This window comes from Botrytis porri (genome assembly GCF_014898465.1).
Source record: "Botrytis porri strain MUCL 3234 chromosome Unknown BPOR_018, whole genome shotgun sequence".
NCBI classification, from domain to species: Eukaryota; Fungi; Ascomycota; class Leotiomycetes; order Helotiales; family Sclerotiniaceae; genus Botrytis; species Botrytis porri.
The window spans coordinates 693324-715643 of record NW_024066092.1 but is presented as its reverse complement, the minus strand read 5'-3'; the positions used below and the strand labels follow the sequence as shown (position 1 = coordinate 715643).

The following is a 22320-nucleotide window of genomic DNA, read 5'->3' as shown; positions in this document are numbered from 1 at the left end:
GTATCTTGTGATCTGATCATCACTTGCCATTGCTTTCTTTCCGCCAGGACTTCGATGCTTACAAGAGACGGCAGGGAACACCCTCTAACGCAGATGACCATCATGTGATGATGTTCAGACCCGAGCATCTGGAACCAAATCAGAATGCTGGTTATGCCCCAGTCACCAACATGAATGGAACAGTACCATACGATGCTACGCACTTATACATATTAGGAAGCTCATTTCATCCGTTACGGGTCAATATTCGCATGCCCACAGGTGGCAGAAGGATCCTTACATGCTGGGGGCCGGGTTTACCAGAGAGGGCGGAAGTCAACTGCCAACGGGCGGAGTGAGGTAAAGATATCTATTTAGCATCATTTCATTTTATTCTTAGTCGTCGGACTTACTGGCTCGGTCTCTTTTCATGCAGAATAGTGTGTTCTTGTGATAAAGATCCTAAAAATTCCCCAGACTGTGGGTTTAAGCGCTGAGGGGTTTCGTGTGAGTGTAACGTTGTTGAACTTATCAGGGTAAGCGGAATAAACGAGGGTAGAGAGCAGGGCAGAAAGACCGAAGTTCTTCCAACGAGATGAGAAACACGAGTCTATATTGAAGCGATTGAAGCGATGTGAGTTTAATGAGTTGCCGTCAGTATTTGATTTATGTCAAAAACAGCCGCGGACAGGTTACACAGGTTACACAGACTAAATGATTTGATATACAGAGAGCACTAATAGAACCAGCCTTACTGAAAGTAAGATTTTTGACCCACGAGCGCTAAGCGGAGCATAGCGCATGTAAGGAAAGCCTAAGCCCCTGACAGAGAGCTTTTGTGATCATTTATGCAAGGAAGGATCTAATTTCCTAATTGATTAATTAAAATATTGCTAAATGAAGGCCGACCTTGCCGACCTTTCGGACGAGAGACGCCGACACCGAGTATTTTTTTTCGATGATTCTTTTTAATCAATGCAGCTAAACGCAGTAGTCGTATTTGAATCCAAAATGACTAGCGGTGTGGAGCTCATATGTGATATAACCTCTACATATCAGTAAACAACTTTTCCTCTATCAACAAGGAAAAGCTTGTCGTAAGTTATAAGTTGTAAGTCGTAGCCGGCTTCATTCGTAAATGATAGATATGATAAGAGAAAGAGTCCAGCAGGTCTAAGAGCCGGATATAAGTTTTGCACAAATCGTACGGTGATCCCGATAGAAGTGGGTACGACTGACATAGATAATCTTCTTTTAACTCTATCGGCGTTAGGCAGTTTGTGCACAGGCAATAGCAATATCATTGCAGATGAAGAAGAAGAACACGGGGAGGGCAGTGGGGGGGGGGGGGAAAGGGGGGGAAAGGGGGGGGAAAGGGGGGGAGAAGTAGTATCCTTGTGAGAAGTCTGGACCAGCTCCTGCCCGTATCTTCATCGAAAAGGATACTAAACTGGCGGGGAACTACACCGTTTCGCCTCGCTGCTCGCACCACTTTCTCCACACAATTGCTGCAATGGATAGACCACTTTGTCTCATTCGCTAATTTCAAGGTACTCTGAGTTCTGTTGAAGAGCATGACGGAGGCAGGGGACTAGAACCAAACAGGGAAGTCGAGCAGTGGGAAAAGCCACCGAAGCCATATTATGACGATATTATGTGCAGATTAAACATTGTGTATATCTGTTGTATCAACGCCTGACACATGGCTTAAAGGCTGGAGGGCTGGAGGGACTGGAGGGGCTGGAAGAGCTTGAGGATTTTGATCAGTTACATTTTCTTGCTGTCGCAAAATTAAAGAAAGAAAGAAGCTTGAAAAAAGCAGGCAAATGACAATCCTACGTACACATGTTAGAGTATCAGGTACGCCAAAACAGGGGTTTTCATTAAGGTTGTACTACCACTGGTGTAGATACACCGTTGCTGGCATCGTTTCCTCTTACACGCTGCACATGAAGAAAGCGCGAAAAAGTAAATATAACATAGCAATCGAATTGTGATCTTGCATAAATTTTCTATTTTGTAATCCGAAAGTTTGATAGCTCAGATCTTCGCAATGGTTACCTCAATCACCTAGGTATAGAGCTGACACTTCATGTTTGAGATTTATATGCATCATATTAATAAATAGAACGATTTCCGATGGGATCTAGGTAGGTGCATTTGTGAGATTGGATCTTGGCGATGAGAAGGGAAAAGGGGGAAGAAATGAAAATAACACTTTGTACGATGGTGCTTGAGTTCTCTACATACATAGGGAGTTACAGAGTGATAAAGGAAGATGGAAATGTTCGTCAGTGGTTCCGGTGAATTGCTATTAATCCATTGAATGGCACGTGAGTGTCACGAATCAATATGGTTCGAACCAGTCTGACAAGTGCTCTGTATCACGTGAGCGAATCACATGGCGGGTAAGTTCTAGAGGCAGCTATTACAGGTACAAGAGCCGAGTTCTCTAAAATCTAATAGGCTATTGCACATCACAGTATGTACTTCGTAGATTCTAACGGTCAACGGAACGGGTAGGTCAGCTCTTCCTTATTAAATGTGGGTTGCGTCATAGTGAGGGGTGATATCTTATATAAAGTCACCCACTGTACACTACAACAACGATGTAGATTGATTAACAACTCTAGATATTGGTAGAAATTTCTAGATGGTACTGGTTGTCTTCAAAGCCCCTTGAAACCAAGTAATGATAGATAATCAATGGGTGCCTCATACAAGAGGAAATTTAAGCTGAACTCAACTGATTCAGCCTCGATCTAATGTATTTGCGAAGTAGTATTGTCATGGTAATATCCATGCATTGATATAAGGCCAGTGATACCTACTGCTAAACAAAACACGACCAGAAATCCTTTCTTTAATGACACGTAGTCAAATAACTGTATGTACTGGTATGCTTCTTAGGAGAATCTAATCTTGTATGTTGGTAGTATTATGCCAGGTAATGTGAAAGAAGCATGTGAAGTGTCCTCAACTATCTATCTAGAGTATCCTCCACTGCCGATGTAAAGTGTCCTCGCCTCATATACACAGGGATATACATAGGGATATATATATATATAAATATTATATACATACCTACTTAAATTAACCTTATATGTGTCTTCTTGCTCTTCTTCCCTACCAGCCTAGGTAGATATTATGATTTGACCATTAGATGATTAGAAGTAGACAGATCTCCACCACGTCAATGCCTTGCCGCAGCTGATACACCTTCCAACCCATATTCATCTATTCCATCCACTCAATTGAGTTGCATAATGAATAAGGTACGAAGGTTATTTAAAGTTGTTCTTTAGAAGCTGCAAGAGTGTCCTTTTCTACAAGCTTCTTCCATTATCTGCGATAAGTAGCTCGGATTAACTATTTCCCGTACCTATCATCTAACCGAACCAATCATCAATTTCAAAAGTCCATTTGGGACAGATTTCCATTTCATCAAGAAAGCTTTAATAAAGTCGACTTCTTCCCACCTGTTGGCCTTTTCTTTTTACATTCTACATTCAAGAATAGATTTCTTTTTTACAACACACAATCTTTCCCAAAAACCATCTTGGTAAACATATCATCATGGCCAGTGGAAACAGATCTTCCCTCTTTGTAGGGTTGTCTGCACTTTTCTACCTTGTACTCTTATTCTCTCCCCTCGCTCTCTTCCAAACAGCACATGCACAGTCCGATCAGGATCCTCTGCAAGAATCTTATGGCACAGGTAAGCTTTTGCAATGCGACCCCCCCCCCTCAAAGAATATCTCTTACTGACAATTTTGCTATTTAGTTATTGGTATCGATCTCGGAACTACTTACTCTTGCGTCGGTGTGATGCAAAAGGGAAAAGTTGAGATTTTGGTAAACGATCAAGGACACAGAATTACACCCTCTTATGTCGCCTTCACCGATGAAGAAAGATTAGTCGGAGACGCAGCCAAGAACCAGGCTGCTGCCAACCCAAAGAACACTGTTTTCGATGTCAAGTAAGTTCTCAATTGCATCTGATTCACTAGTCTTCAAAACTGACAGGTGTCCTTTTCAGACGTATGATCGGTCGCAAGTTCAACGACAAGGATGTTCAAGGTGACATGAAGCACTTCCCATTCGATGTTGTCCAAAAGGATGGCAAGCCTTCCGTACAAGTTGAATACCAAGGAGCAAAGAAAACCTTCACTCCTGAGGAAGTTTCCGCCATGATTCTCGGAAAGATGAAGGAAGTCGCCGAATCTTATCTCGGAAAGACTGTTACCCACGCAGTTGTTACTGTTCCAGCCTACTTCAACGACAACCAAAGACAAGCTACTAAGGATGCTGGTATCATTGCCGGCTTGAACGTCCTCCGTATCGTTAATGAACCTACCGCCGCAGCTATTGCTTACGGTTTGGACAAGACTGGAGGTGAACGTCAAATTATCGTCTACGATCTTGGTGGAGGAACTTTTGATGTTTCCCTTCTCTCCATTGATCACGGTGTCTTCGAGGTTCTTTCTACTGCCGGTGACACTCACTTGGGAGGAGAAGATTTCGATCAAAGAGTCATCAACTACTTCGCCAAGAAGTACAACAAGGAGAACAATGTCGATATCACCAAGGATCTTAAGACCATGGGTAAACTTAAGCGTGAGGCTGAGAAGGCTAAGCGTACTTTGTCTTCCCAAAAGACCACTCGTATCGAAATTGAAGCTTTCCATAATGGTAACGACTTCTCTGAGACTCTCACCAGAGCTAAGTTCGAGGAGCTCAATATGGATCTTTTCAAGAAGACCCTCAAGCCTGTTGAACAAGTTCTCAAGGACGCTAAGGTCAAGAAGGGTGAAGTTGATGACATCGTCTTGGTCGGAGGTTCTACCCGTATTCCAAAGGTTCAAGAACTCATTGAGGAGTACTTCGGAGGTAAGAAGGCCAGCAAGGGTATTAACCCTGATGAGGCTGTTGCTTTCGGTGCCGCTGTCCAAGGTGGTGTCTTGTCCGGAGAGGAAGGTACTGAGGAGATTGTTCTCATGGACGTCAACCCATTGACCCTTGGTATTGAGACCACTGGAGGTGTCATGACCAAGCTGATCCCAAGAAACACTGTCATCCCAACCCGCAAATCTCAAATCTTCTCTACTGCCGCCGACAACCAACCAGTTGTTTTGATTCAAGTCTATGAGGGAGAACGTACCATGACCAAGGAGTAAGTTTTAAGCTCATCTACACATTTCAAAAATACATAATTCTAACGAAATTCTTAGTAACAACAACCTCGGTAAATTCGAGTTGACTGGTATCCCACCAGCTCCACGCGGTGTCCCACAAATTGAGGTTTCCTTTGAGCTTGATGCCAACGGAATCTTGAAGGTTACCGCTGGTGACAAGGGTACTGGAAAGTCCGAGTCTATCACCATCACCAACGACAAGGGACGTCTTACTCAAGAAGAAATTGACCGTATGGTCCAAGAAGCTGAGAAGTACGCCGATGAGGACAAAGCTACCAAGGAGCGCATTGAGGCCCGTAACGGTCTTGAGAACTACGCTTTCAGCTTGAAGAACCAAGTCAACGATGATGAGGGTCTTGGTGGCAAGATTGACGAGGATGACAAGGAGACCGTAAGTTATTGATCATCTCACTTGCAATTTGCTTCATGCTAATCATGCCTTTAGATTTTGGATGCTGTCAAGGAAGCCACTGAATGGCTCGAGGAGAACGCTGCCACCGCAGTCGCCGAGGATTTCGAAGAACAAAAGGAGAAACTCTCCAACGTCGCCTACCCAATCACCAGCAAATTGTACAGTGGAGCTGGTGGACCAGGTGGTGATGATGAGCCAGAGGGCCACGATGAGTTGTAGTTAGTTAAAGTCTAGGCACGTTATACTGCACTTTATTATGATTTTTTTTTCTTTGACTGGTTCGGAGGGATGGACCTGAGTTAAAGGGAAGGTACATGTAGGCGATTTAAAAGAAAGCTTTCAAGCTATGCATTGTAATCCATTGGGGGCGTCATTCATACAAAAAGAATTGATTGTTTAAGATATTTTGGTATTTTGACTTTGTGTATGTATGTTCTCATGTGTTTTGGTTTGCTGCCACCGTAATTTTGACTTGATATTTATGTTGATGTTGATGTTGATGATGTAGCAATGTGATATCGTATTGTGCCACTTGTTAGTTGGCGTCAAGTCAACCCTTCAGTAGTGTGTGTGTGTGTGTGTGTGTCCATGAAATCCGTCTATCTTTTTCTGAAACCCTAGAACCTACAAGGTCTACAAGAGAGTTTCCCAAAGTCCATCATCCCCAAAACGGAATTTCTCCACAACTAGCCGTCGGCACTCCAATCTCCTTTTCAATTTCCCGAGCAAACCCTGAACCAGCCAGCACGATATCCTCGAATCTTCTGTCAGTCCCCAATCTATAAGGCAACGCCGCTTCCCTCTCCACCAGCCCCTCATTCTCTGGATATAATTCGGTTCTGAATTTCACGTTTGCCAACTCCGCTAATTCTAATACACCACCATGTAAGTGGTCCCCCGTCCCTTCTCTCCTCCTCTCAGCCACTTTTTCCGCCACTTTTAGGACCGCCGACGCTTGCCAAAATCCTTCTTCTTTCTTGATCATTTAGAAGCTCGATCGCCTGTTCATATAAATGTTGATTGGAGCCGACATAGCTATGAAATATAATGGAGCGATCACTCCTCCATCTGCTGTGAGAAAATTATCATTATACACCGATGTTGCATGCATGATTACAGAGCGGGAAATATCGATAATAGCTTGAAAACGTTGGGTTTCGGACGCAGGTAACAGATCTGTTTCTACTCTTGAATTGGCGCGGAGATCGACGACGAGGGAGAGCGATTGGTAATGGAGTTGAAGGAGAAGACTTCCAAGGATTTCAGAAGCGGTCCACATGTGAGCGTCCGCTTGACATAAACCATCGAAAGCACGTTTCCAACTCAACATACCGATATTGAAGGAGTGGAGAAGTTTAGTTCGATGTGGAAACATGGCTTCGAAATTAGCGGGCCGCTCGTGGCGAGATGTTTTTGGAGAGACCGCTGTGAGAACGTAAAAAAATGCCGAGTTCGTAGAATTGCTGTGCGATGCTTGCGGCCTGCAGACTGGGGAATCGATCTCCGCATTCGGGCTCTTTGGAATTGCTATCGGGAACTAAGAGTGGTTTGCGAGAATCCCAGAATCAAGTCGCTTGGACATCAAACCGGGTAATTACTTCTAGAAAAGTTGTTTGGCCTTGTTTCACTGTTGGTCGAGTATCTTGTAGTGCCCATAAATTGTATACCCGTAATCCATTCTCTAGATGTTCCAGTGCTCTTTCGTGATTACCTTGTGCATTTTCCAAACAGACAAATATCATGCAACAAGCTAATGTTACTTGTATTTTGTATTAGATTTAAGAGAACGAATATGTCGAATCGATTTATTATATTGCTAAAGATACACTCGCTCGGTGGCAGCAGAGGGTCTGGAAATATGTTCATGCAACGTCGAAATGGCAATCACGGCATGAAGAACCGCAGGATAAGCTTCACTGAGTTGTAATATCATTCGACGCCAAACCTCGGAATCCTGATTAACACCCATCAATCCATACATGGTTCTATGACGAAATTGATCAAAATATCGATGTTCTTTACTACTGCGAGCAGAACCGAGTCCTGGGACAACGGTGACGCGACTCTGCGCGTGATTTTGCGAGGGCACAATAGCTTCATCTTGAGGATTGTGATATTCGCAGATTCGACCGGTACTGCTGCATTTTACGCATTTTGGTTTACCTTCGTCACATTTTATATGACGAATTCTTAAGTTTTGAGTTAGCTAACTTTTCCTTCGGATTGTGCTGGGAGGATTGCAACTGCAAAAACAGAAAGTGCGGGAAATAGAGATCAGAGGTACACATAGTGCAATTGGTAGTCGCCATGATGCGGTTCTTGAGGCCGCTCAGTAACACGGACCAATGTTGCTCATCATGATAATCAGAATGAGAAGACAAAACGTATGGTGTTGAGGAAGACAGTGGATGTAAGATACATACTTGCAAGTGAGGCATGCACCTCTAGATTTTTTGAATTTAGACCGAGACCTCTTTTCTTTTTGAGGAAGAGGTTCGGACGATGTATAATCAGCCATAAAGCATTTTATTATCAAAAGAAAGATGCACCAAAAATGGGCACCGTCGAATATTTTGCGTTGAATGTAACAAAAGGGGAGGGAAAGAAGATTTAAATATTTTGAAGGATTTTAATTGCGCCGCCTAATAAATAAAGCTAGGTAGACCTAGGTAAGGAAAATATAGCTAGCTTGGTCATTTTAACCAATCGTATCATCAAGATTTAACATCCATGCTGCTTGCCAATTTCATCCATGTCAGTTGCTGATAATCAGATATGCAACAAGACATTTCCATGCTCCTCTCACGTGAATTCTCTTTTTCAATGATGATAATTGGCTGAATCGAAAGCCTCTGATATAGCCCACTCTCACTCCATTATATATAAGCCATATTGAGTATTTACTCGATTACCGGCTTCATCTGAATTATGCAAACATCAATACACAATGCAGGGACAAACAGAGATGTACCTTCTGAGTGCTAAGGTTACCCGAATTTGTTCTCTACTCAAGAATAATGTTATCACAGTCGAGGACTATGCGCGTTCTCCTTTGCATCGTATCGACCAGAGGAATGATATTGTAAAAGCATGGGCATATCCGGGTTAGTTTTACTTTGCTTTGCTTAACACTTACTAATCCTTGACAGTACACACTGCCGGGTTAAGGTGGATGAGGAGGAGAGGACAATCTATTCACAGTCCCGATATGTTAATTTCCATCCACCTCAGATGCACAACAGATACTCAGACAAGCACGAGCGCTAGACAGAGTTCCTCCCGCACAACGGGGTCCACTCCACGGTCTCGCAATTGCGATCAAAGATTCCATTAACACCAAAGTTGGGTGGTTCAAATCCCCTTCGCCAAGCTCCTGTGTATTAACATGTATGTAGATATGCCTACAGAGTTTGCTTGCTCATTATACCAAGGGGATCAGCCCACTTTTGATTCATCCGCAGTTTCCATTCTCCGGAATGCTGGAGCTCTGATCTTTTGTTCGTGTAATTAGCTGTACATACAGTACTATAACACTATACTTCTACGATAGATAATTTCCCCTTCCAGGTAAAACCACCACACCAGAACTCACCTGGCTTAACAGCGGTTCCCAAACTACCAATCCCCGCGATGTAAATCGCACTCCAGGCGGATCATCCACAGGCTCAGCAGCAGCAGTCGCCGATGTTCAAGTCCCTCTCAGTATTGGGACCCAAACGGGTGGAAGTCTTATCTGTCCAGCATCATACACCAGTATTTTTGCCATGAAACCAACATACAATGCGATTTCTCTCGAAGGCCAAAAGACCTGCTCAATCTCTCTCGATACACCCGGTTTCTTTGCTTGCTCTGTCGAGGATCTTAATTACTTGCTGATGTCTTTTCCCTCAAAGACACACACCCTCACAAGATCATACCCTTGAAAGAAACCCGAATAGCCTTCATGGAAACTCCAATGTGGGATCAAGCCGGTCCCGGCACTATCACCGCTATGAATACCACCTTCAGCATTCTCCACAAGCACGGTATCAAAATTGACCACGTCTCTTTTCCTCCAGAATACCGCAATTCCAAAATCCTCACCCAGAACTTCACCACCATCTACGAAACCGATGCGCAATCATCCTTCGGACAAGAATACAACATAGATAAAACAAAACTCCACCCCGAAATCCGCGCTCTCGTTGAAACCACATCCCACACTCCACAAGAATACTCCCAAGCTCTCAAGTACTTCGTCCATATCCGTAAAATTCTCACTTCTTCCATCTTCTCCCAATACGACGCAATTCTCGCCCTCAGCGTCCAGATGAAGCCCCTCTCGGTCTGCACGATATGGGAAGTTCGGTATTCAATTTCTTCTGGACAGTGCGTATATCTCATCTTTCCTCCTTACAATCATCCCCCTCCCCATCCGCATCCGCATCTTATTACATCAACAAACTCTAAACCTCACACTCTCCAACCCGCAAAAATAAACCCACACGCCCGCCCTCACTATCCCCGCACTTCCCAACAATATGCCATCGGTCTCTCACTCATCGCAGCTCCATTTTGCGATCAGAATCTTTTATATCTCGCTAAATGTATTGCGGAACCGCTTATGAGTGAGGGGGGTTGGGAGATAGATGTACCTGTTTATAGAGAGAGAGAGGGTTGGGTTGATTGATTGTAATGATTATTATCATTATGCTCGAGTAAAATTTAGTAGACGAGTGAATATCTTCAAAAGATTTCAATAAGATTCTCAAACCTAAAGAATGGCTTGAATATAAGTTGATTGAATATATATAATACTTTTCAATATTACAGAATCCTATCATAACATATATGAAATTAATTTTGGTGATGTAAAATGTAGAGCTTATTTATTATTCGTGAATATAGATTAATTTTTGAATAATTATAATTCAATCTATTTATCTGTTTAGCTATTTATACAATATAAATGAAAAGAAAGAAAGAACGTGTAAATGTAAGTAATAAGTAAGTATATTCTTGAAAATGAACATTGTAAGGCAAGTAGAGATGTAGGATTACACGCGTATGTATGTATGTATGTATGTATGTATGTATGTATGTATGTATGTATGTATGTTCACTTGTGAACATCAATATCAATATCAATATCAACAGCGAAGAGGATAACGTATCTATTATCTCTTATAATCGTGTATATGCCCAAGATCTATCTACATAGAAATATAGAAACATAGAAAGCATTGATATTAATCCCCTCCTCCCTCCCACGCTATAAGGGACATATATAGTATAGCCAAAGCCAATCTAATCTTCGACCCTAAATCCATCACCCCACCCCCCACCATCCCCCCCTCACCCACCAACCTACTCCAACAACCCGGCCGCAACCGTCACGCCATCACACCTGAGAATAACCCTCCCGGGCGCCTCCAACGGCACCGGAACCTCCAACTCCACCAACACCCTCGCCACCTGGGCCGGCTTCACAATCCTCGGTTTCTTCTTGCCCATCGACTTTCCCGTCCCCTTATCCAATACCGCCACCAACTCCTTAATCCTACCCGCCGTATGCATGCGTCCCCTATGCACATCAACCTGCATTGGAGTCAAAAATTCAAAAGCCAGAACCTTGGCTGTGAAAGTTTTGATATTACTAATCGGGTGACTGGGTGTGCAGAGTACATCTCCGATTTTGAGATGCGCTTGATCGATATCCGCGAGATGGATTGTGATGATTTGGCCCGCGACGGCCCAGTCCACGGGTTCGTTATCCATTTCAAGGCCTTTGATGAAACATTTTTCGTTGCTGGGTTGTGCCAGTAGTTGATCGCCGACTTGAAGAGAGCCGGCCTCGATACGTCCGGATATACTTAGAGGATTTTGTACGCCGCCGCGGAAGATATCGCCGATGGTTAAACGAAGGGGTTTGGTCAGTGCTCTGGCTACCGGTTCAGAATGATCGAGTTCCTCGACAAGAGTTGGTCCCTTATACCAAGCCGCTGCTTGTTCTGTTGATTTTCTGGCGATGTTATCTCCATGAAGGCCAGAACACGGTATAAATTTGACGTTCTGTTCTTGAAATCCAGCTGCTGTAAGGAAAGCAGAAACTTGTTGTGAGATTTCATCAAAACGCTCCTGCGACCAACCGACGGTATCTAATTTGTTAACTGCTATAATGATTCGTTGGACACCCATGCTTCGAGCCAATAATGCGTGTTCTTTCGTCTGTCCCTTTAATCCCGATTCAAAAGATCCAACACTGGCGTCAATTACTAACACAGCGAAGTCTGCTTGACTGGCTCCAGCAATCATATTCGGAATAAAATCGCGATGACCAGGAGCATCAAGAATTGTGAATGCTGTCTTTTCAGTTTCGAACTTGTTCATCGCAATATCGATTGTTACTCCCCTGCTACGTTCTTCCGTTCCTTGGTCCAGAACCCAGGCAAGAGCGAATGAAGATTTGCCCATTGCTTCTGCTTCCTTACGATAACGGTCTACTGTTCTTTGATCTACAACTTTTAGGTCGTAAAGCAGACGACCCATCAAAGTACTTTTTCCAGCATCAACATGACCTGTCAAGGTTAGAAAGTGGAGCGAAGACTTGATAATTTTAATATACCTATAACTACAAAGTTCGCAGCATTTTTACTTTTCGCTTTCTCGAATTCTGCTAAAACATCTAAATCTTTGCTCTTAATTCTATGCGTTTCAACATCAGTTGACACCTCTACTTGTGCTGATCCCTTTGCCGGTCCCTTTTTTCCTTTACCAGCGGCTACTAGATGATTAGTTTCATTCCTTTGATGTCGCAGAAAGTACCGAACCTTTCGACTGCGCTGCTATAACAACGTCGTCTGGACTAGGTCCTGAAAAGGGGTTAGCTGGCATGGTCAGGACTTCTGAAGTATACGGCATGGTAAAATTAGTCTTCAAAGGACGTCTCGGACTTGCGCTTGCAGTTTGAAACATGGTGCTAGCGAAAGCAGATGGGCTAGCTTGGTAGACAGGAGAAGATTCTTCAACTGCGGGCTCAATCTCTGTCTTATAACCCCTGGAAGTTGGTTGCGGCTTAAGGACCTTTTCATGCGGGTTGGAATCTTTGCGTTTCCTCAATGGAAATCCTCCATGTTTCGCATCTTTGGATAAAGAGTCGCTGCTACTTGGTGTAGATTCATCATCGTGCGATTCCGTTGCGCTTCCACCCCCGGTTTGGTCTAGAGAGAGATTGGCCATAGGCTTTTCGACCTCCAAGGCCGAACTCTGCTGCTCTTGTGCCTTCTTTTTCCGTGCCGCCGCTAAAGCCTGTAACTTTGACATCTTTGGAGCACCTCCAGAGGAACCTCCCAAAAGCCCGCCTGGGAATTGTGGTGGAGGTGTGAATTTTGCAAGACGTTCAGGAGGTATTTTGAACCATGGCGTATCGGCAAAGAAGTCTTTCGCAGACGAGGTTGTAGTATGTATTGGGGAAGAATAATCTCCATTGTAAACGTCTATCAACAGTATTAGCTAGAGTTACATTGAAAATAAGGGCAATAAAAGGGTAAGACGAGGAACCCACCTCCAGTCCAAATAATGTATGTATTTGTTATGCGACAAAAAAAAAACACAAAAGAGAAAAAAACTTTGAAGCAGTAGTGAAACCAACTCACCAGAACCTTTCTTTCCAGCAGCTTTCTTAGGCACCTTAGGCGTTAAAGTACCGAGCAAGTATGTGACTGACTTTTCTATATCGTAATAATAATGCCACAAGGCTTCTTGTATTTGCTTATCCGTGAAATTGGTCGAATCGGCCGGTAAGATTTCGCGTACTTTGATTGTTCCTTCTCGCATATGCTCTTGATCCTCTTCGCTCAATTCTTATACTGCGGATTAGCCATTGTCTGCGAAGAGGCAGTCAAAACTATGCAAAAAGAATGTCATTCGTACCTTGACCAGCTTCCTCCTCATCGTAATCTTCTTCGTAAATGTCATCTGCGTCATCGTAATCGAGAGCCATTGCCTTGACAAACTTGTGGCGAGACATCTTGTAATGAATATCGAGAATTATGTGTATTCGACCTATATGATTGTAAATGTGATATGATAATCTGCGTGTCGGTGAGAAGTATGAAGCTATTGAGAAGAATTTGAGAGAAAAGTTTGTGGTGATCGAGTTTTTATGTATGAGATGGAAATTAAATTATAGTAAAGGTTTCTAATGACCGTGGGGTTCAATATCGTCATTGATGAAGCTAGTACGGGTAGCACGAGGGGCTTGATTAGTCACCCATAGAGCAAGATAGTAGTATTATGTTTCGAATCTTCCTTAGATTTTAGCTTCAAGCCGTTCGAAACCAAATCATACTGGTAGACAGGTGACAGATACTACATACCGGTATATGGATATATGTCCAAACCTTATGAGTACCAAACTAAGTGTGTCATTGATGTACCTAGGTAGGCATGGATGGCGTATATCGTTTTAAAATTCAAGATAGAACATAGAGTGGCGTACGATACACTCAACTAGATACTTACTAGCTAGGTAGATAGGGACCAAGAAAGCTCATCACCTAATAGTCATAGTAGACGAACATGTAGATCTGCTTATTAGCAATGAACTCTCTATAGTCAAAGACGATAAATCTCAGAAAGGTCAGGCATTTTACTGTAGCACTAAGGAGAATATTCACATAGTTACTTCCTTTCAACGTCATGAACACATCAAGTATCTATCCGTGAATTAGACGATATCTGTAATCACAAATTAAAGGCATTTTTCATTACACTATCAATGTAGGTATACAATTTCCTCCGGGAATATGATATCCGTAAATTCATTCGATTCCATGATATCTTTTAACTCCAGCCTCGAAATGAACTCCGCCGACTGAGATACTGAGAAATGTGTAGACGTAGCTCGTACCCCCAAAACGCCTCGCTTCTTTGAATGAACTCAAAGATCTATGAGACTTTCTTCCACTACCTTGGCCTGCGGGACATTTTGTGGAGCAGAAGGGAACGATTCTTGAGAGTATCCGTTATAACTTGATACAGGAGGCGCAGGCCACGATTGTTGAGGTGCTGGAGCCTGTTGTTGTGATTGCCAGTATGGGGGTTGCTGTTGAGCAGTAGGATACGATGGCTCTTGTGGGTTTGGTGGCTGATGGGTAAATTGTTGAGGTGATGGTGCATGCGGGTACTGAGGAGGTGACTGAACAGAATACTGTGGTTTTGATTGATCCTGTGCTGGCTGGGTTTGATGAGGAACTGGAGTTCCGTAGTAAGCCGCTGCATTAGAATCTGTAGATGTTTTATTAACTGGCTCCGACAGGGCAAAATTGGCAGGAGGTTGAGATGGAACACCTTGAGGTGTTTGAGCTTGGACGGGGGGTTGGTGTTGCTGCTGAGGTGAAAAGGGGGCCGGTGGAGCCGAGTATTGAGGAGCAATCTCATTCGTTTGCCAGTTACCAGTATGTTGGCGTTGAACTTGATGCCCTTGTTGCTGGGAATAGTTCTCATTGCGCTGGTCTAATGTAGGATAATTGATATCGGAAACAGAAGACCTTTTGCTGTATGTAGGGTGTTGTTGTTGATCGGTAGGGTAGGAATATGTGGATTGGGGCGGTGCGTAAGGTTCTCGTGGAGGATTGGCCGTATAAAAGCTTTCTGCCCCTCCACTTCCATTGGGTACATTGGAAGAAACAGAAGGATACATGCTAGGTCCAGCAGGCTGCTGGGGAAGATTGTAACCTCCGATGTTGTGTTGATTATACGTGTTTGACAAACGTTCCTCAAGCATACGATCGTAATACCGTACAACGGTGGAAAGCTTGGCATGTAAATCAAGTAGAGCATCTATAAAATGTTAGCTAGAGTACATGAAATACTATATAATTACAGACCATGCTTGCTCATTGTCTCTCCGTAGGTGCGGGCCAATTTTGGACGAAGAGTACCAATGCTATCGTAAAGCTCTTGGATTTGAGGCTCTCGTAGAATTGTCCCTGGCGGCTGCGTCTGTAGTCTATCTACGAGAGTGGAGAAAAGATTGATGTTTTCTGCCTCAACAGGCGTGAGTTCGTAATCGTTCTTTGGGAGACTGAAGTGGCCTGTGGAAGAGTTGTTCGAGTTAATAGTGGAGGACTGCTCCTTGATGGTAGCTGTATGCTTTTTCTTCTGTTCTTCCATATCGGCCAGTGATGCTGCAATCGCCGCTTTTAGATCGTCGTCTTCCTCCTCTCCAGACTTGCCTGCGTCTGTTGTAACTCCTTTACTTGGGGGTTCACGGGATTCTGGCACAGGCTGAAGCTTCGATTGTGGAACATAGCCAGCCCCCGAGTGACCATTGACCTCCTCCAGACTCATTGCCAAAGCTCGCTTGAGATCTTCGTCAAAACCGTCATCCACCCGGGCGTCTCGAGGTTGCATAGATGCATGTGATTTGTGTTTGTGATGGGATGTGTGCGTAGGAGATCGTTCATTGGTAAACGTCGGACCCTTGGAAGATTTGTCGGTAAGTTTTATGTAACAACCATCATCTACTCTAACAGGTTGTAGAATACCAAGATGGGGAAGGGGTAAGGTTTTGCTTGAGCATTGTTGATCGAAAACATTGCCACAGTTTCTGCAATGGTGCTTTCGATTTGTGAAGCTGAATGCTGTTCGACATCGCATACAAACATCTGAGTCTATCCATTCTGGTGGCTTGTAACATGTCAATAAAAATCTAGCGGGGAGCAATGATCTACTCACAGCACTACTATCCAGCATACTACTTGCGACATCAGTCTTGGGAGGAAATCGGAATCCCTCTCTTTGTAGAGCTCTATAGGTCTCTCCAATGTAAGACAGTTCGCTGCGACCCTCGGTCGCAGTAGCCCAACTCTGAATAAGCTCCAATATTTTGTTCTTGACGTCGTCATTAACTGCAGCCCCGCCATATGCCTTGAGAAGTGAAACCAAATTATCCATAAACTCTCGCGATGCAATTTCGACAAGGAAGTGAGAACCGCCATTTTTGACGCAGGTATCCGTGAGCTATAAGCAGAATTAGTAAAGAGTCATCAATAAATGGAGCGTGCTCGTTTATACATTTAGTGCACTGAGTTGAAAGTTGGGATTCTTGTTGCCTATGCGCCTTTTCAATGATCGCATAGCTTCATTTGCGCGTACAGTTTTAGAACGAATCACATCGGAAATCTCGAGGTTGAGTGCGATATCCTCTCTGGTTGATGTTAGCGGTGTTCCCCCCCTTCTCGATGAGATTCAAAACTAACAAGGAAGAGTTGGTAGCCTTTTCAATCTGCTCATCCAAAGCAGAGTTGGATGCGAACCATCCTGCCATCATCTTGGCAACTTCGAAAGAGATTATTGATATGCACGATTCTTGGGTTTCAGAGGGAGACAGGTGTTATGGATCTGATGGTCAGATATTCGTGCTTTGTAGAAAAGGCAGATTCAAAATGACGAAGTGGTAAATGGTTGCGTGAGGGCTCAGCCTTTTCGTTCCCTGATCCTTTCTCCGAATCCTTTCTGCGATAGAAAACTCCAATATTTGATGCGGAATGAGATGAAATTAGATCTTTATGTGGTAGGTCGATACCTAGTATGTAGGTAGGGGTTTGCAGTAAAGAGGATGGTTGTACGGAGTATTGAGGTAATTGTAAAGTTCATGTCATGCGAAGCTGGTAAATGTGACGATCGAATCAATGGGGGTGGGGGTGGCTCTAGAACGAATGACTAATGAAGCTAGACAGCTCTTGTATAGTTAAGGAGTGCCTACCATGGGCATTTACTGGCACGTGCTGAGCATCATCAGGGTGAATTTATTAGGTCTTGATAGGTTTACCTCGAATATGATCCAATTTCAATGCGGCAAATACACACACATACTAGGGGGACCCAGTACCTTATTGAATGCATAGTAATAACAACATCATTGAAATGACCGTTCGACAGTTCAAGGTAGATATATGCTAGGTAGATATATATACTAGGTAGGTGTATGCAGGTGATTCGTTCTACACTGCTATACACACACACACTCTCTCTCTCTGTCTTGGCATCGCTACAGAAATATTGTTCATTGCTCATATCCTATGCATCTATTAAACAAGATATCAAGAGAACTTTATGGCCAAAACGCCTCTTCATCTCTATGATTCGTAAGGTGCTGTATCTATCCAACCCTAAACGGACCTAGGTATACTTAGTAACAAATATCACTCACCGCCCACTATCGATAAAGATTATACCACAGTATGCCTACGTAGGTACCGACGAAATACAACCATCCGTACTCCGGTCTAAAATCCACGGATCTCCATACTTGATGCATGAGGAATTCAAGCCTTCGAAGAATGTATGTGGCGCAAAGCAACAATAAAGGCAACAAGTAACGACAATACCTTTTCCCGACTCGACAAACGCATCTCGGGCTTCAGATCGATTTCTTCTTTGATCTCCTTTCATACAACTTTCTTTGAACATTCCCCGTTCACGTATATCGGGTCCCAGAACATTTCTTGTCATTTCCCGTCTCCCTTTCAACCACTCAACACTTAAAAGAATACGATTTATATTAATTCGACATCCAGCTTCTCCTTCAGAGAACAGAATGCTCCAGCGGCATTTTGAAAATCTATAACCATGAGTCCAGCGGCCATCGGTGGCCCCCACTTGCGAACTACTTCAATCAATGGAATTGGGCCAATCAACAACACAAAGAAAGATGGCGTTAATGGCATTGGCACTGTGAATGGTCATAGTCGAATACTACCGCATCTAGACGATTTGGTGAATGCGAAACCACTTGTCGATAGACAATCATCGTTACGAAAATTGCTGGAAGCTGGCGAAGAAGCTGCGAAACATGCCGAAACATACCTAGACTTTAAACGCCTGGACTTGGCTCTTCAACAGTACATCATAGCCTTCACAATAGCCGTGGAATATATTCCCCAGAGTCCGCATTATCCAGATCTAAGGAGTAGGTCGGATTACACTCGATTATACGCTGGCTTGCAGAAACGGCTCAATACACAACATAATAAATTCGAGGAAGTCAAGAAAATAATCAAGGAGGATAATACAAGAACCGGAGTCAGCCCATCTAGTTTACTTCCATACAATGGACAATCTGTTCCTGGAAATACCAATAACATTGCACTCAAGCCAACCATATCCGATGTCAATAGCATACCAACGAATAAAAAGATTGAACCCCGTCAAAAGCCAGTGATACAACCAAAACCACAAGGGCTTCATAGAAATTCCATACAAACAGCAAATGGCATATCGTCCAGTCTGCCCGGTTCTTCAGAGAGTGACTTGGCCGCAAGATTCGCCCGTTTGAGGAGTCCAAATACTACAACCCCTACTCAAGATCCTAGGATTAGGACTCAACAAATTTCTATTCCAGATGAAATCAAAATAGATCAAAAACCAATCAATTCAGCATCGCAGTACAAGCAAAATGCGAGTATATTGCGGCCTCTCGGCCCAAGAGAAATGCCAATGAGTCCAGCAACTCTCAAGACAGAAAAACCAATCCTTGACATGGATACTAGTGTTCCCATGATGCCGAGAATGCCGGATGCAATCTATAGTCCAGCACGTAGTACAGACGTGGTTTCGACCAACAGTCAACCGCCGTTGTTATCTCGAGGATCTTCCTACTTTAACGGGAAAAGAGAGCCTTCTAGTTCAGTCGCTAAACTTACTCGCAATCGAATCGTGGTTGACGATGCAACAGATTATTTCTCAAACTCTGCGGTCAATAATTACACATTCGATCATGGTCATCCTGAACCTGAAACCCGGGTTGACAAGCCATCAATACCCAATGCTACAGCTATTACTGCTGAGCAGCTTCATGGTTTTCTCAAAATGGGCTCTAAAACTTTGAGTGTCTTGATCGTGGACATTCGAAGCAGAGAAGATTTCAATGAGGGACACATCATGGCCTCATCGATCATTTGCATTGAACCTATAGCTCTACGAAAGGACATGTCCGCAGAAGATCTTGGGGAGGGAATTGTTCTATCTCCTGAATCCGAACAAAGGTTGTACGATCAAAGGCATACATTTGACTTGATAGTATATTACGATCAATCGTCGATGCCAATAAACACAGAACATGTTCCAGGTGAACCTCTAAATCATTTGCAACATTTTAGTAAAATTATCTACGATCATGCTTACGATCATCGATTAAAGCGACGACCGATGTTACTCGTTGGTGGTCTAGACTCTTGGATAGACCTCTTTGGGCCGAATGTATTAAAGAGTGAAATCCCTGGCAGTAAATCTCTGGTCAAAACCAAAAAACCTGACCATCAAGGTTTGGGTCGAGTTTCTATAGCACGTGATGCTCGAAGAGGTTTAGTCGCGAAGAGAACAACACCCAGATTACGAACTTTATCCGCAGCAGAGGAAGAGAAATGGGATCAAGCTTTAAAACAAAATTCTGATGATGAGTCACCTGCTCAGGATTCTGCCATGGACGAATCTTATTATGCCAGAACTACTGAGGACTTCATGAGGAGATACCCAGAGCTTCCATCAGTCAAGCAATCCATGGCCTCGCCATCAATTCCCAGGTCATTGCCTCTCTATGATGGATCAAAAATCTCAGCCCCACCAACACGTCCGCCACCAGCTCTGCCAAGACAGAGATCTAATGGCATTTTCGAACAGACACCCTATAAGAATTATGTCATGACAGGAGGAAATTCCAGTGCTCCACCCGCAACAGACCCTGGTCTATGTGGTTTAAGAAACATCACGGGTGGTCTCTGTTACATGAATGCCGTCATCCAGGCCATTGGTTCCTCGCCAGCAATAAGGAACATGTTTATTAAATTCCAATATCCTTGTATTCCGGAAGTCCCAAAAAAATCAAGCGAAGTTGGCCCTCCGAGGCTGTTAATGACCCGCGCTCTGCGCAGTTTGCTACAGCATATGTGGTGTGGAAAGTACGACGAGATTGTTCCAAGAATGTTTCAAGTAAGCTTTTTACAATCCAACAATGCTATCGGCTAACAATTTGTAGCAATACGTCCATGCAACCGCCGTTGGCCATGAAGGTTACTTAGGCTTTGATCAGTCTCGCATTGGTGACAATGACCACAGACCCGATACTACTTTTGGAACTGCTAGACAACATGATGCCAACGAGTTTTTAGCTTGGCTTTTTGAGGTTATCATGGATGAACAGAATATCCATCGTGACAGGACTGGGCTTTTAGGTGATGTCTCAACTTTTTCTCCGAAGGAGAGAAGTGAATTGCCAAGAACTCAAAATTGTCGCGAAGGATATGAAAGGGCCCTTGAAACGTTGAATTCGCCCCTTGCAAAACTTGTTTGTAATCAAAAGATGTATGAGATGGTTTGTCAGACTTGTAAGGACACTAGCGTGAGCTCGGATATGTTATCTCCTATAATATATCTAGGGGTTGATCCGAGTGGAGGGTTGAGTCAAAATTTGCACTCTCTGCTTCAGACTTATTGTTTAACTGAAGAGAGAACTGGATTGGATTGCGATGGATGCGGTGTCACACACTCGCGCACCAAAATTCAGAGGCAGCTCTTTTCTAATCTCCCGGACTACCTCGTCTTTCCTTTGAAGGTAGCTCAAATGGCTGGCGAAACACAGGGTAATCGCTTAAATGTTCAAGTAAACTTTCCACTAGTTCTTGATATGGCAGAGTACACATGGTTATCACAGAAAGACGGATATTCAGATCGAGTCCTTCCGCATCAGAGACCACCATTCTTATACGATTGTTATGCCGCGGTACAACACAGTGGATCAACGGAATCTGGACACTATTGGACGTTAGTCCGTAGGATAGATCCGAATAACAGGTGGACCGATAATTGGCACGAGTTCAATGATAGTAGAGTGATACCAGGTAAAACGTTTGCTGATACACAAAGCTATCGAACTGTTATGATCTTTTACCGTCGTCAAGGCGCCGCTTGATCTTTACGTCAATTGGCTACTTTCAGCGATGGAGTCATGGTTTACAATTTTCGGCGTCATGGGAGGGGCTTCACTCAATGGAGATGTATCTAGAGCGGGCGTTGGTTATGTAGTTGGAAAACTCGATGCGGGAAAGGGTAAGGGAAAGGAGCAATGTTTATACACGATCGGTTGGAGGCTTTGAATGGGTAAAATGCAAATATCGTCTACATGAATGAATGAATGAATGAATGGTACAATAGTTTCTTGACATTAAGGATGAAGTGAATCGTGCGAGGTATATTTCTACTTGATGTATGCGAAATACCATTGTTATATAGTCTTCATTCTTTTCATTGTTATAATGTAGATGATTCATTGAATTCTGTCGGGTGCTGTTTGCAGCGTGTTGTGATTGTATGCGAGTAACTACGATATCGATTCGATAGTTTGTTTACCAAGTACTTTCCTTTTGACTACCTATCATAACTTTTTGTGGACTTTGTCGTGATAATTCATTTGTGTAGTCAGAGTAGTATACATACATTTCGACAAAGAAAGTGTCCAAATATCTGCGGATATTGACGAGAATGTTAAGGTGGGCAATCAATGTATCAATGTCGTTGTCGAATCTTGTCAATACTGGGTATAGAGTACAGTTGCGATGTAAAAGGGGCTGTATTTGGATGTGGGATTGTTAAGCGTGCTCGCGTACTTGGGGTATTTAGGTAGCGTATCTTTGTTCTACTGTACAGTACTTCGTATTCAATTGAACTCCCAGGCCAGCCGGTCAGCTTTACTCG

At 43.4% G+C, this 22320-nt stretch overlaps 8 protein-coding genes across 8 annotated transcripts; 3 read left to right on the top strand and 5 right to left on the bottom strand.

Annotated features, from left to right (window-relative positions):
* Nucleotides 1-3347: 3347 nt before the first annotated feature.
* On the top strand, nt 3348-6046 carry EAF01_010948 (uncharacterized protein). Its single transcript, XM_038919205.1, has 5 exons — nt 3348-3697; nt 3764-3959; nt 4019-5152; nt 5211-5565; nt 5620-6046. The coding sequence occupies exons 1-5, from the start codon at nt 3556-3558 to the stop codon at nt 5803-5805; spliced, it is 2013 nt and encodes a 670-aa protein (XP_038765488.1). The 5' UTR covers nt 3348-3555; the 3' UTR covers nt 5806-6046.
* Nucleotides 6047-6244: 198 nt separating this feature from the next.
* EAF01_010947 (uncharacterized protein) lies at nt 6245-6571 on the bottom strand (the record flags this gene model as incomplete). The annotated part of the gene is made up of 1 exon (XM_038919204.1): nt 6245-6571. One exon carries the CDS (start codon nt 6569-6571, stop codon nt 6245-6247), a length of 327 nt encoding a protein of 108 aa, XP_038765487.1.
* EAF01_010946 (uncharacterized protein) lies at nt 6572-7328 on the bottom strand (the record flags this gene model as incomplete). The annotated part of the gene is made up of 2 exons (XM_038919203.1): nt 6572-7123; nt 7185-7328. The coding sequence occupies 2 exons, from the start codon at nt 7326-7328 to the stop codon at nt 6572-6574; spliced, it is 696 nt and encodes a 231-aa protein (XP_038765486.1).
* A 74-nt stretch (nt 7329-7402) lies between these two features.
* EAF01_010945 (uncharacterized protein) lies at nt 7403-8104 on the bottom strand (the record flags this gene model as incomplete). The annotated part of the gene is made up of 2 exons (XM_038919202.1): nt 7403-7775; nt 8010-8104. The coding sequence occupies 2 exons, from the start codon at nt 8102-8104 to the stop codon at nt 7403-7405; spliced, it is 468 nt and encodes a 155-aa protein (XP_038765485.1).
* A 429-nt stretch (nt 8105-8533) lies between these two features.
* On the top strand, nt 8534-10255 carry EAF01_010944 (uncharacterized protein; the record flags this gene model as incomplete). Its single annotated transcript, XM_038919201.1, has 5 exons — nt 8534-8690; nt 8736-8754; nt 8837-8973; nt 9154-9420; nt 9480-10255. 5 exons carry the CDS (start codon nt 8534-8536, stop codon nt 10253-10255), a joined length of 1356 nt encoding a protein of 451 aa, XP_038765484.1.
* A 677-nt stretch (nt 10256-10932) lies between these two features.
* On the bottom strand, nt 10933-13594 carry EAF01_010943 (uncharacterized protein; the record flags this gene model as incomplete). Its single annotated transcript, XM_038919200.1, has 5 exons — nt 10933-12143; nt 12191-12346; nt 12396-13061; nt 13221-13427; nt 13498-13594. The coding sequence occupies 5 exons, from the start codon at nt 13592-13594 to the stop codon at nt 10933-10935; spliced, it is 2337 nt and encodes a 778-aa protein (XP_038765483.1).
* A 912-nt stretch (nt 13595-14506) lies between these two features.
* On the bottom strand, nt 14507-16900 carry EAF01_010942 (uncharacterized protein; the record flags this gene model as incomplete). The annotated part of the gene is made up of 5 exons (XM_038919199.1): nt 14507-15408; nt 15456-16257; nt 16306-16590; nt 16645-16777; nt 16830-16900. The coding sequence occupies 5 exons, from the start codon at nt 16898-16900 to the stop codon at nt 14507-14509; spliced, it is 2193 nt and encodes a 730-aa protein (XP_038765482.1).
* Nucleotides 16901-18201: 1301 nt separating this feature from the next.
* Nucleotides 18202-21538, top strand: EAF01_010941 (uncharacterized protein; the record flags this gene model as incomplete). The annotated part of the gene is made up of 2 exons (XM_038919198.1): nt 18202-20559; nt 20606-21538. The coding sequence occupies 2 exons, from the start codon at nt 18202-18204 to the stop codon at nt 21536-21538; spliced, it is 3291 nt and encodes a 1096-aa protein (XP_038765481.1).
* Between the last annotated feature and the right edge of the window lie 782 nt (nt 21539-22320).

Coding starts and splice junctions, on each gene's coding strand:
- EAF01_010948 (XM_038919205.1), top strand. CDS start 3,556: ATGGCCAGTGGAAACAGATCTTCCCTCTTTGTAGGGTTGTCTGCACTT. Junction 3,960..4,018: donor AACACTGTTTTCGATGTCAA/GTAAGTTCTCAA, acceptor TGTCCTTTTCAG/ACGTATGATCGGTCGCAAGT. Junction 5,566..5,619: donor ACGAGGATGACAAGGAGACC/GTAAGTTATTGA, acceptor TCATGCCTTTAG/ATTTTGGATGCTGTCAAGGA.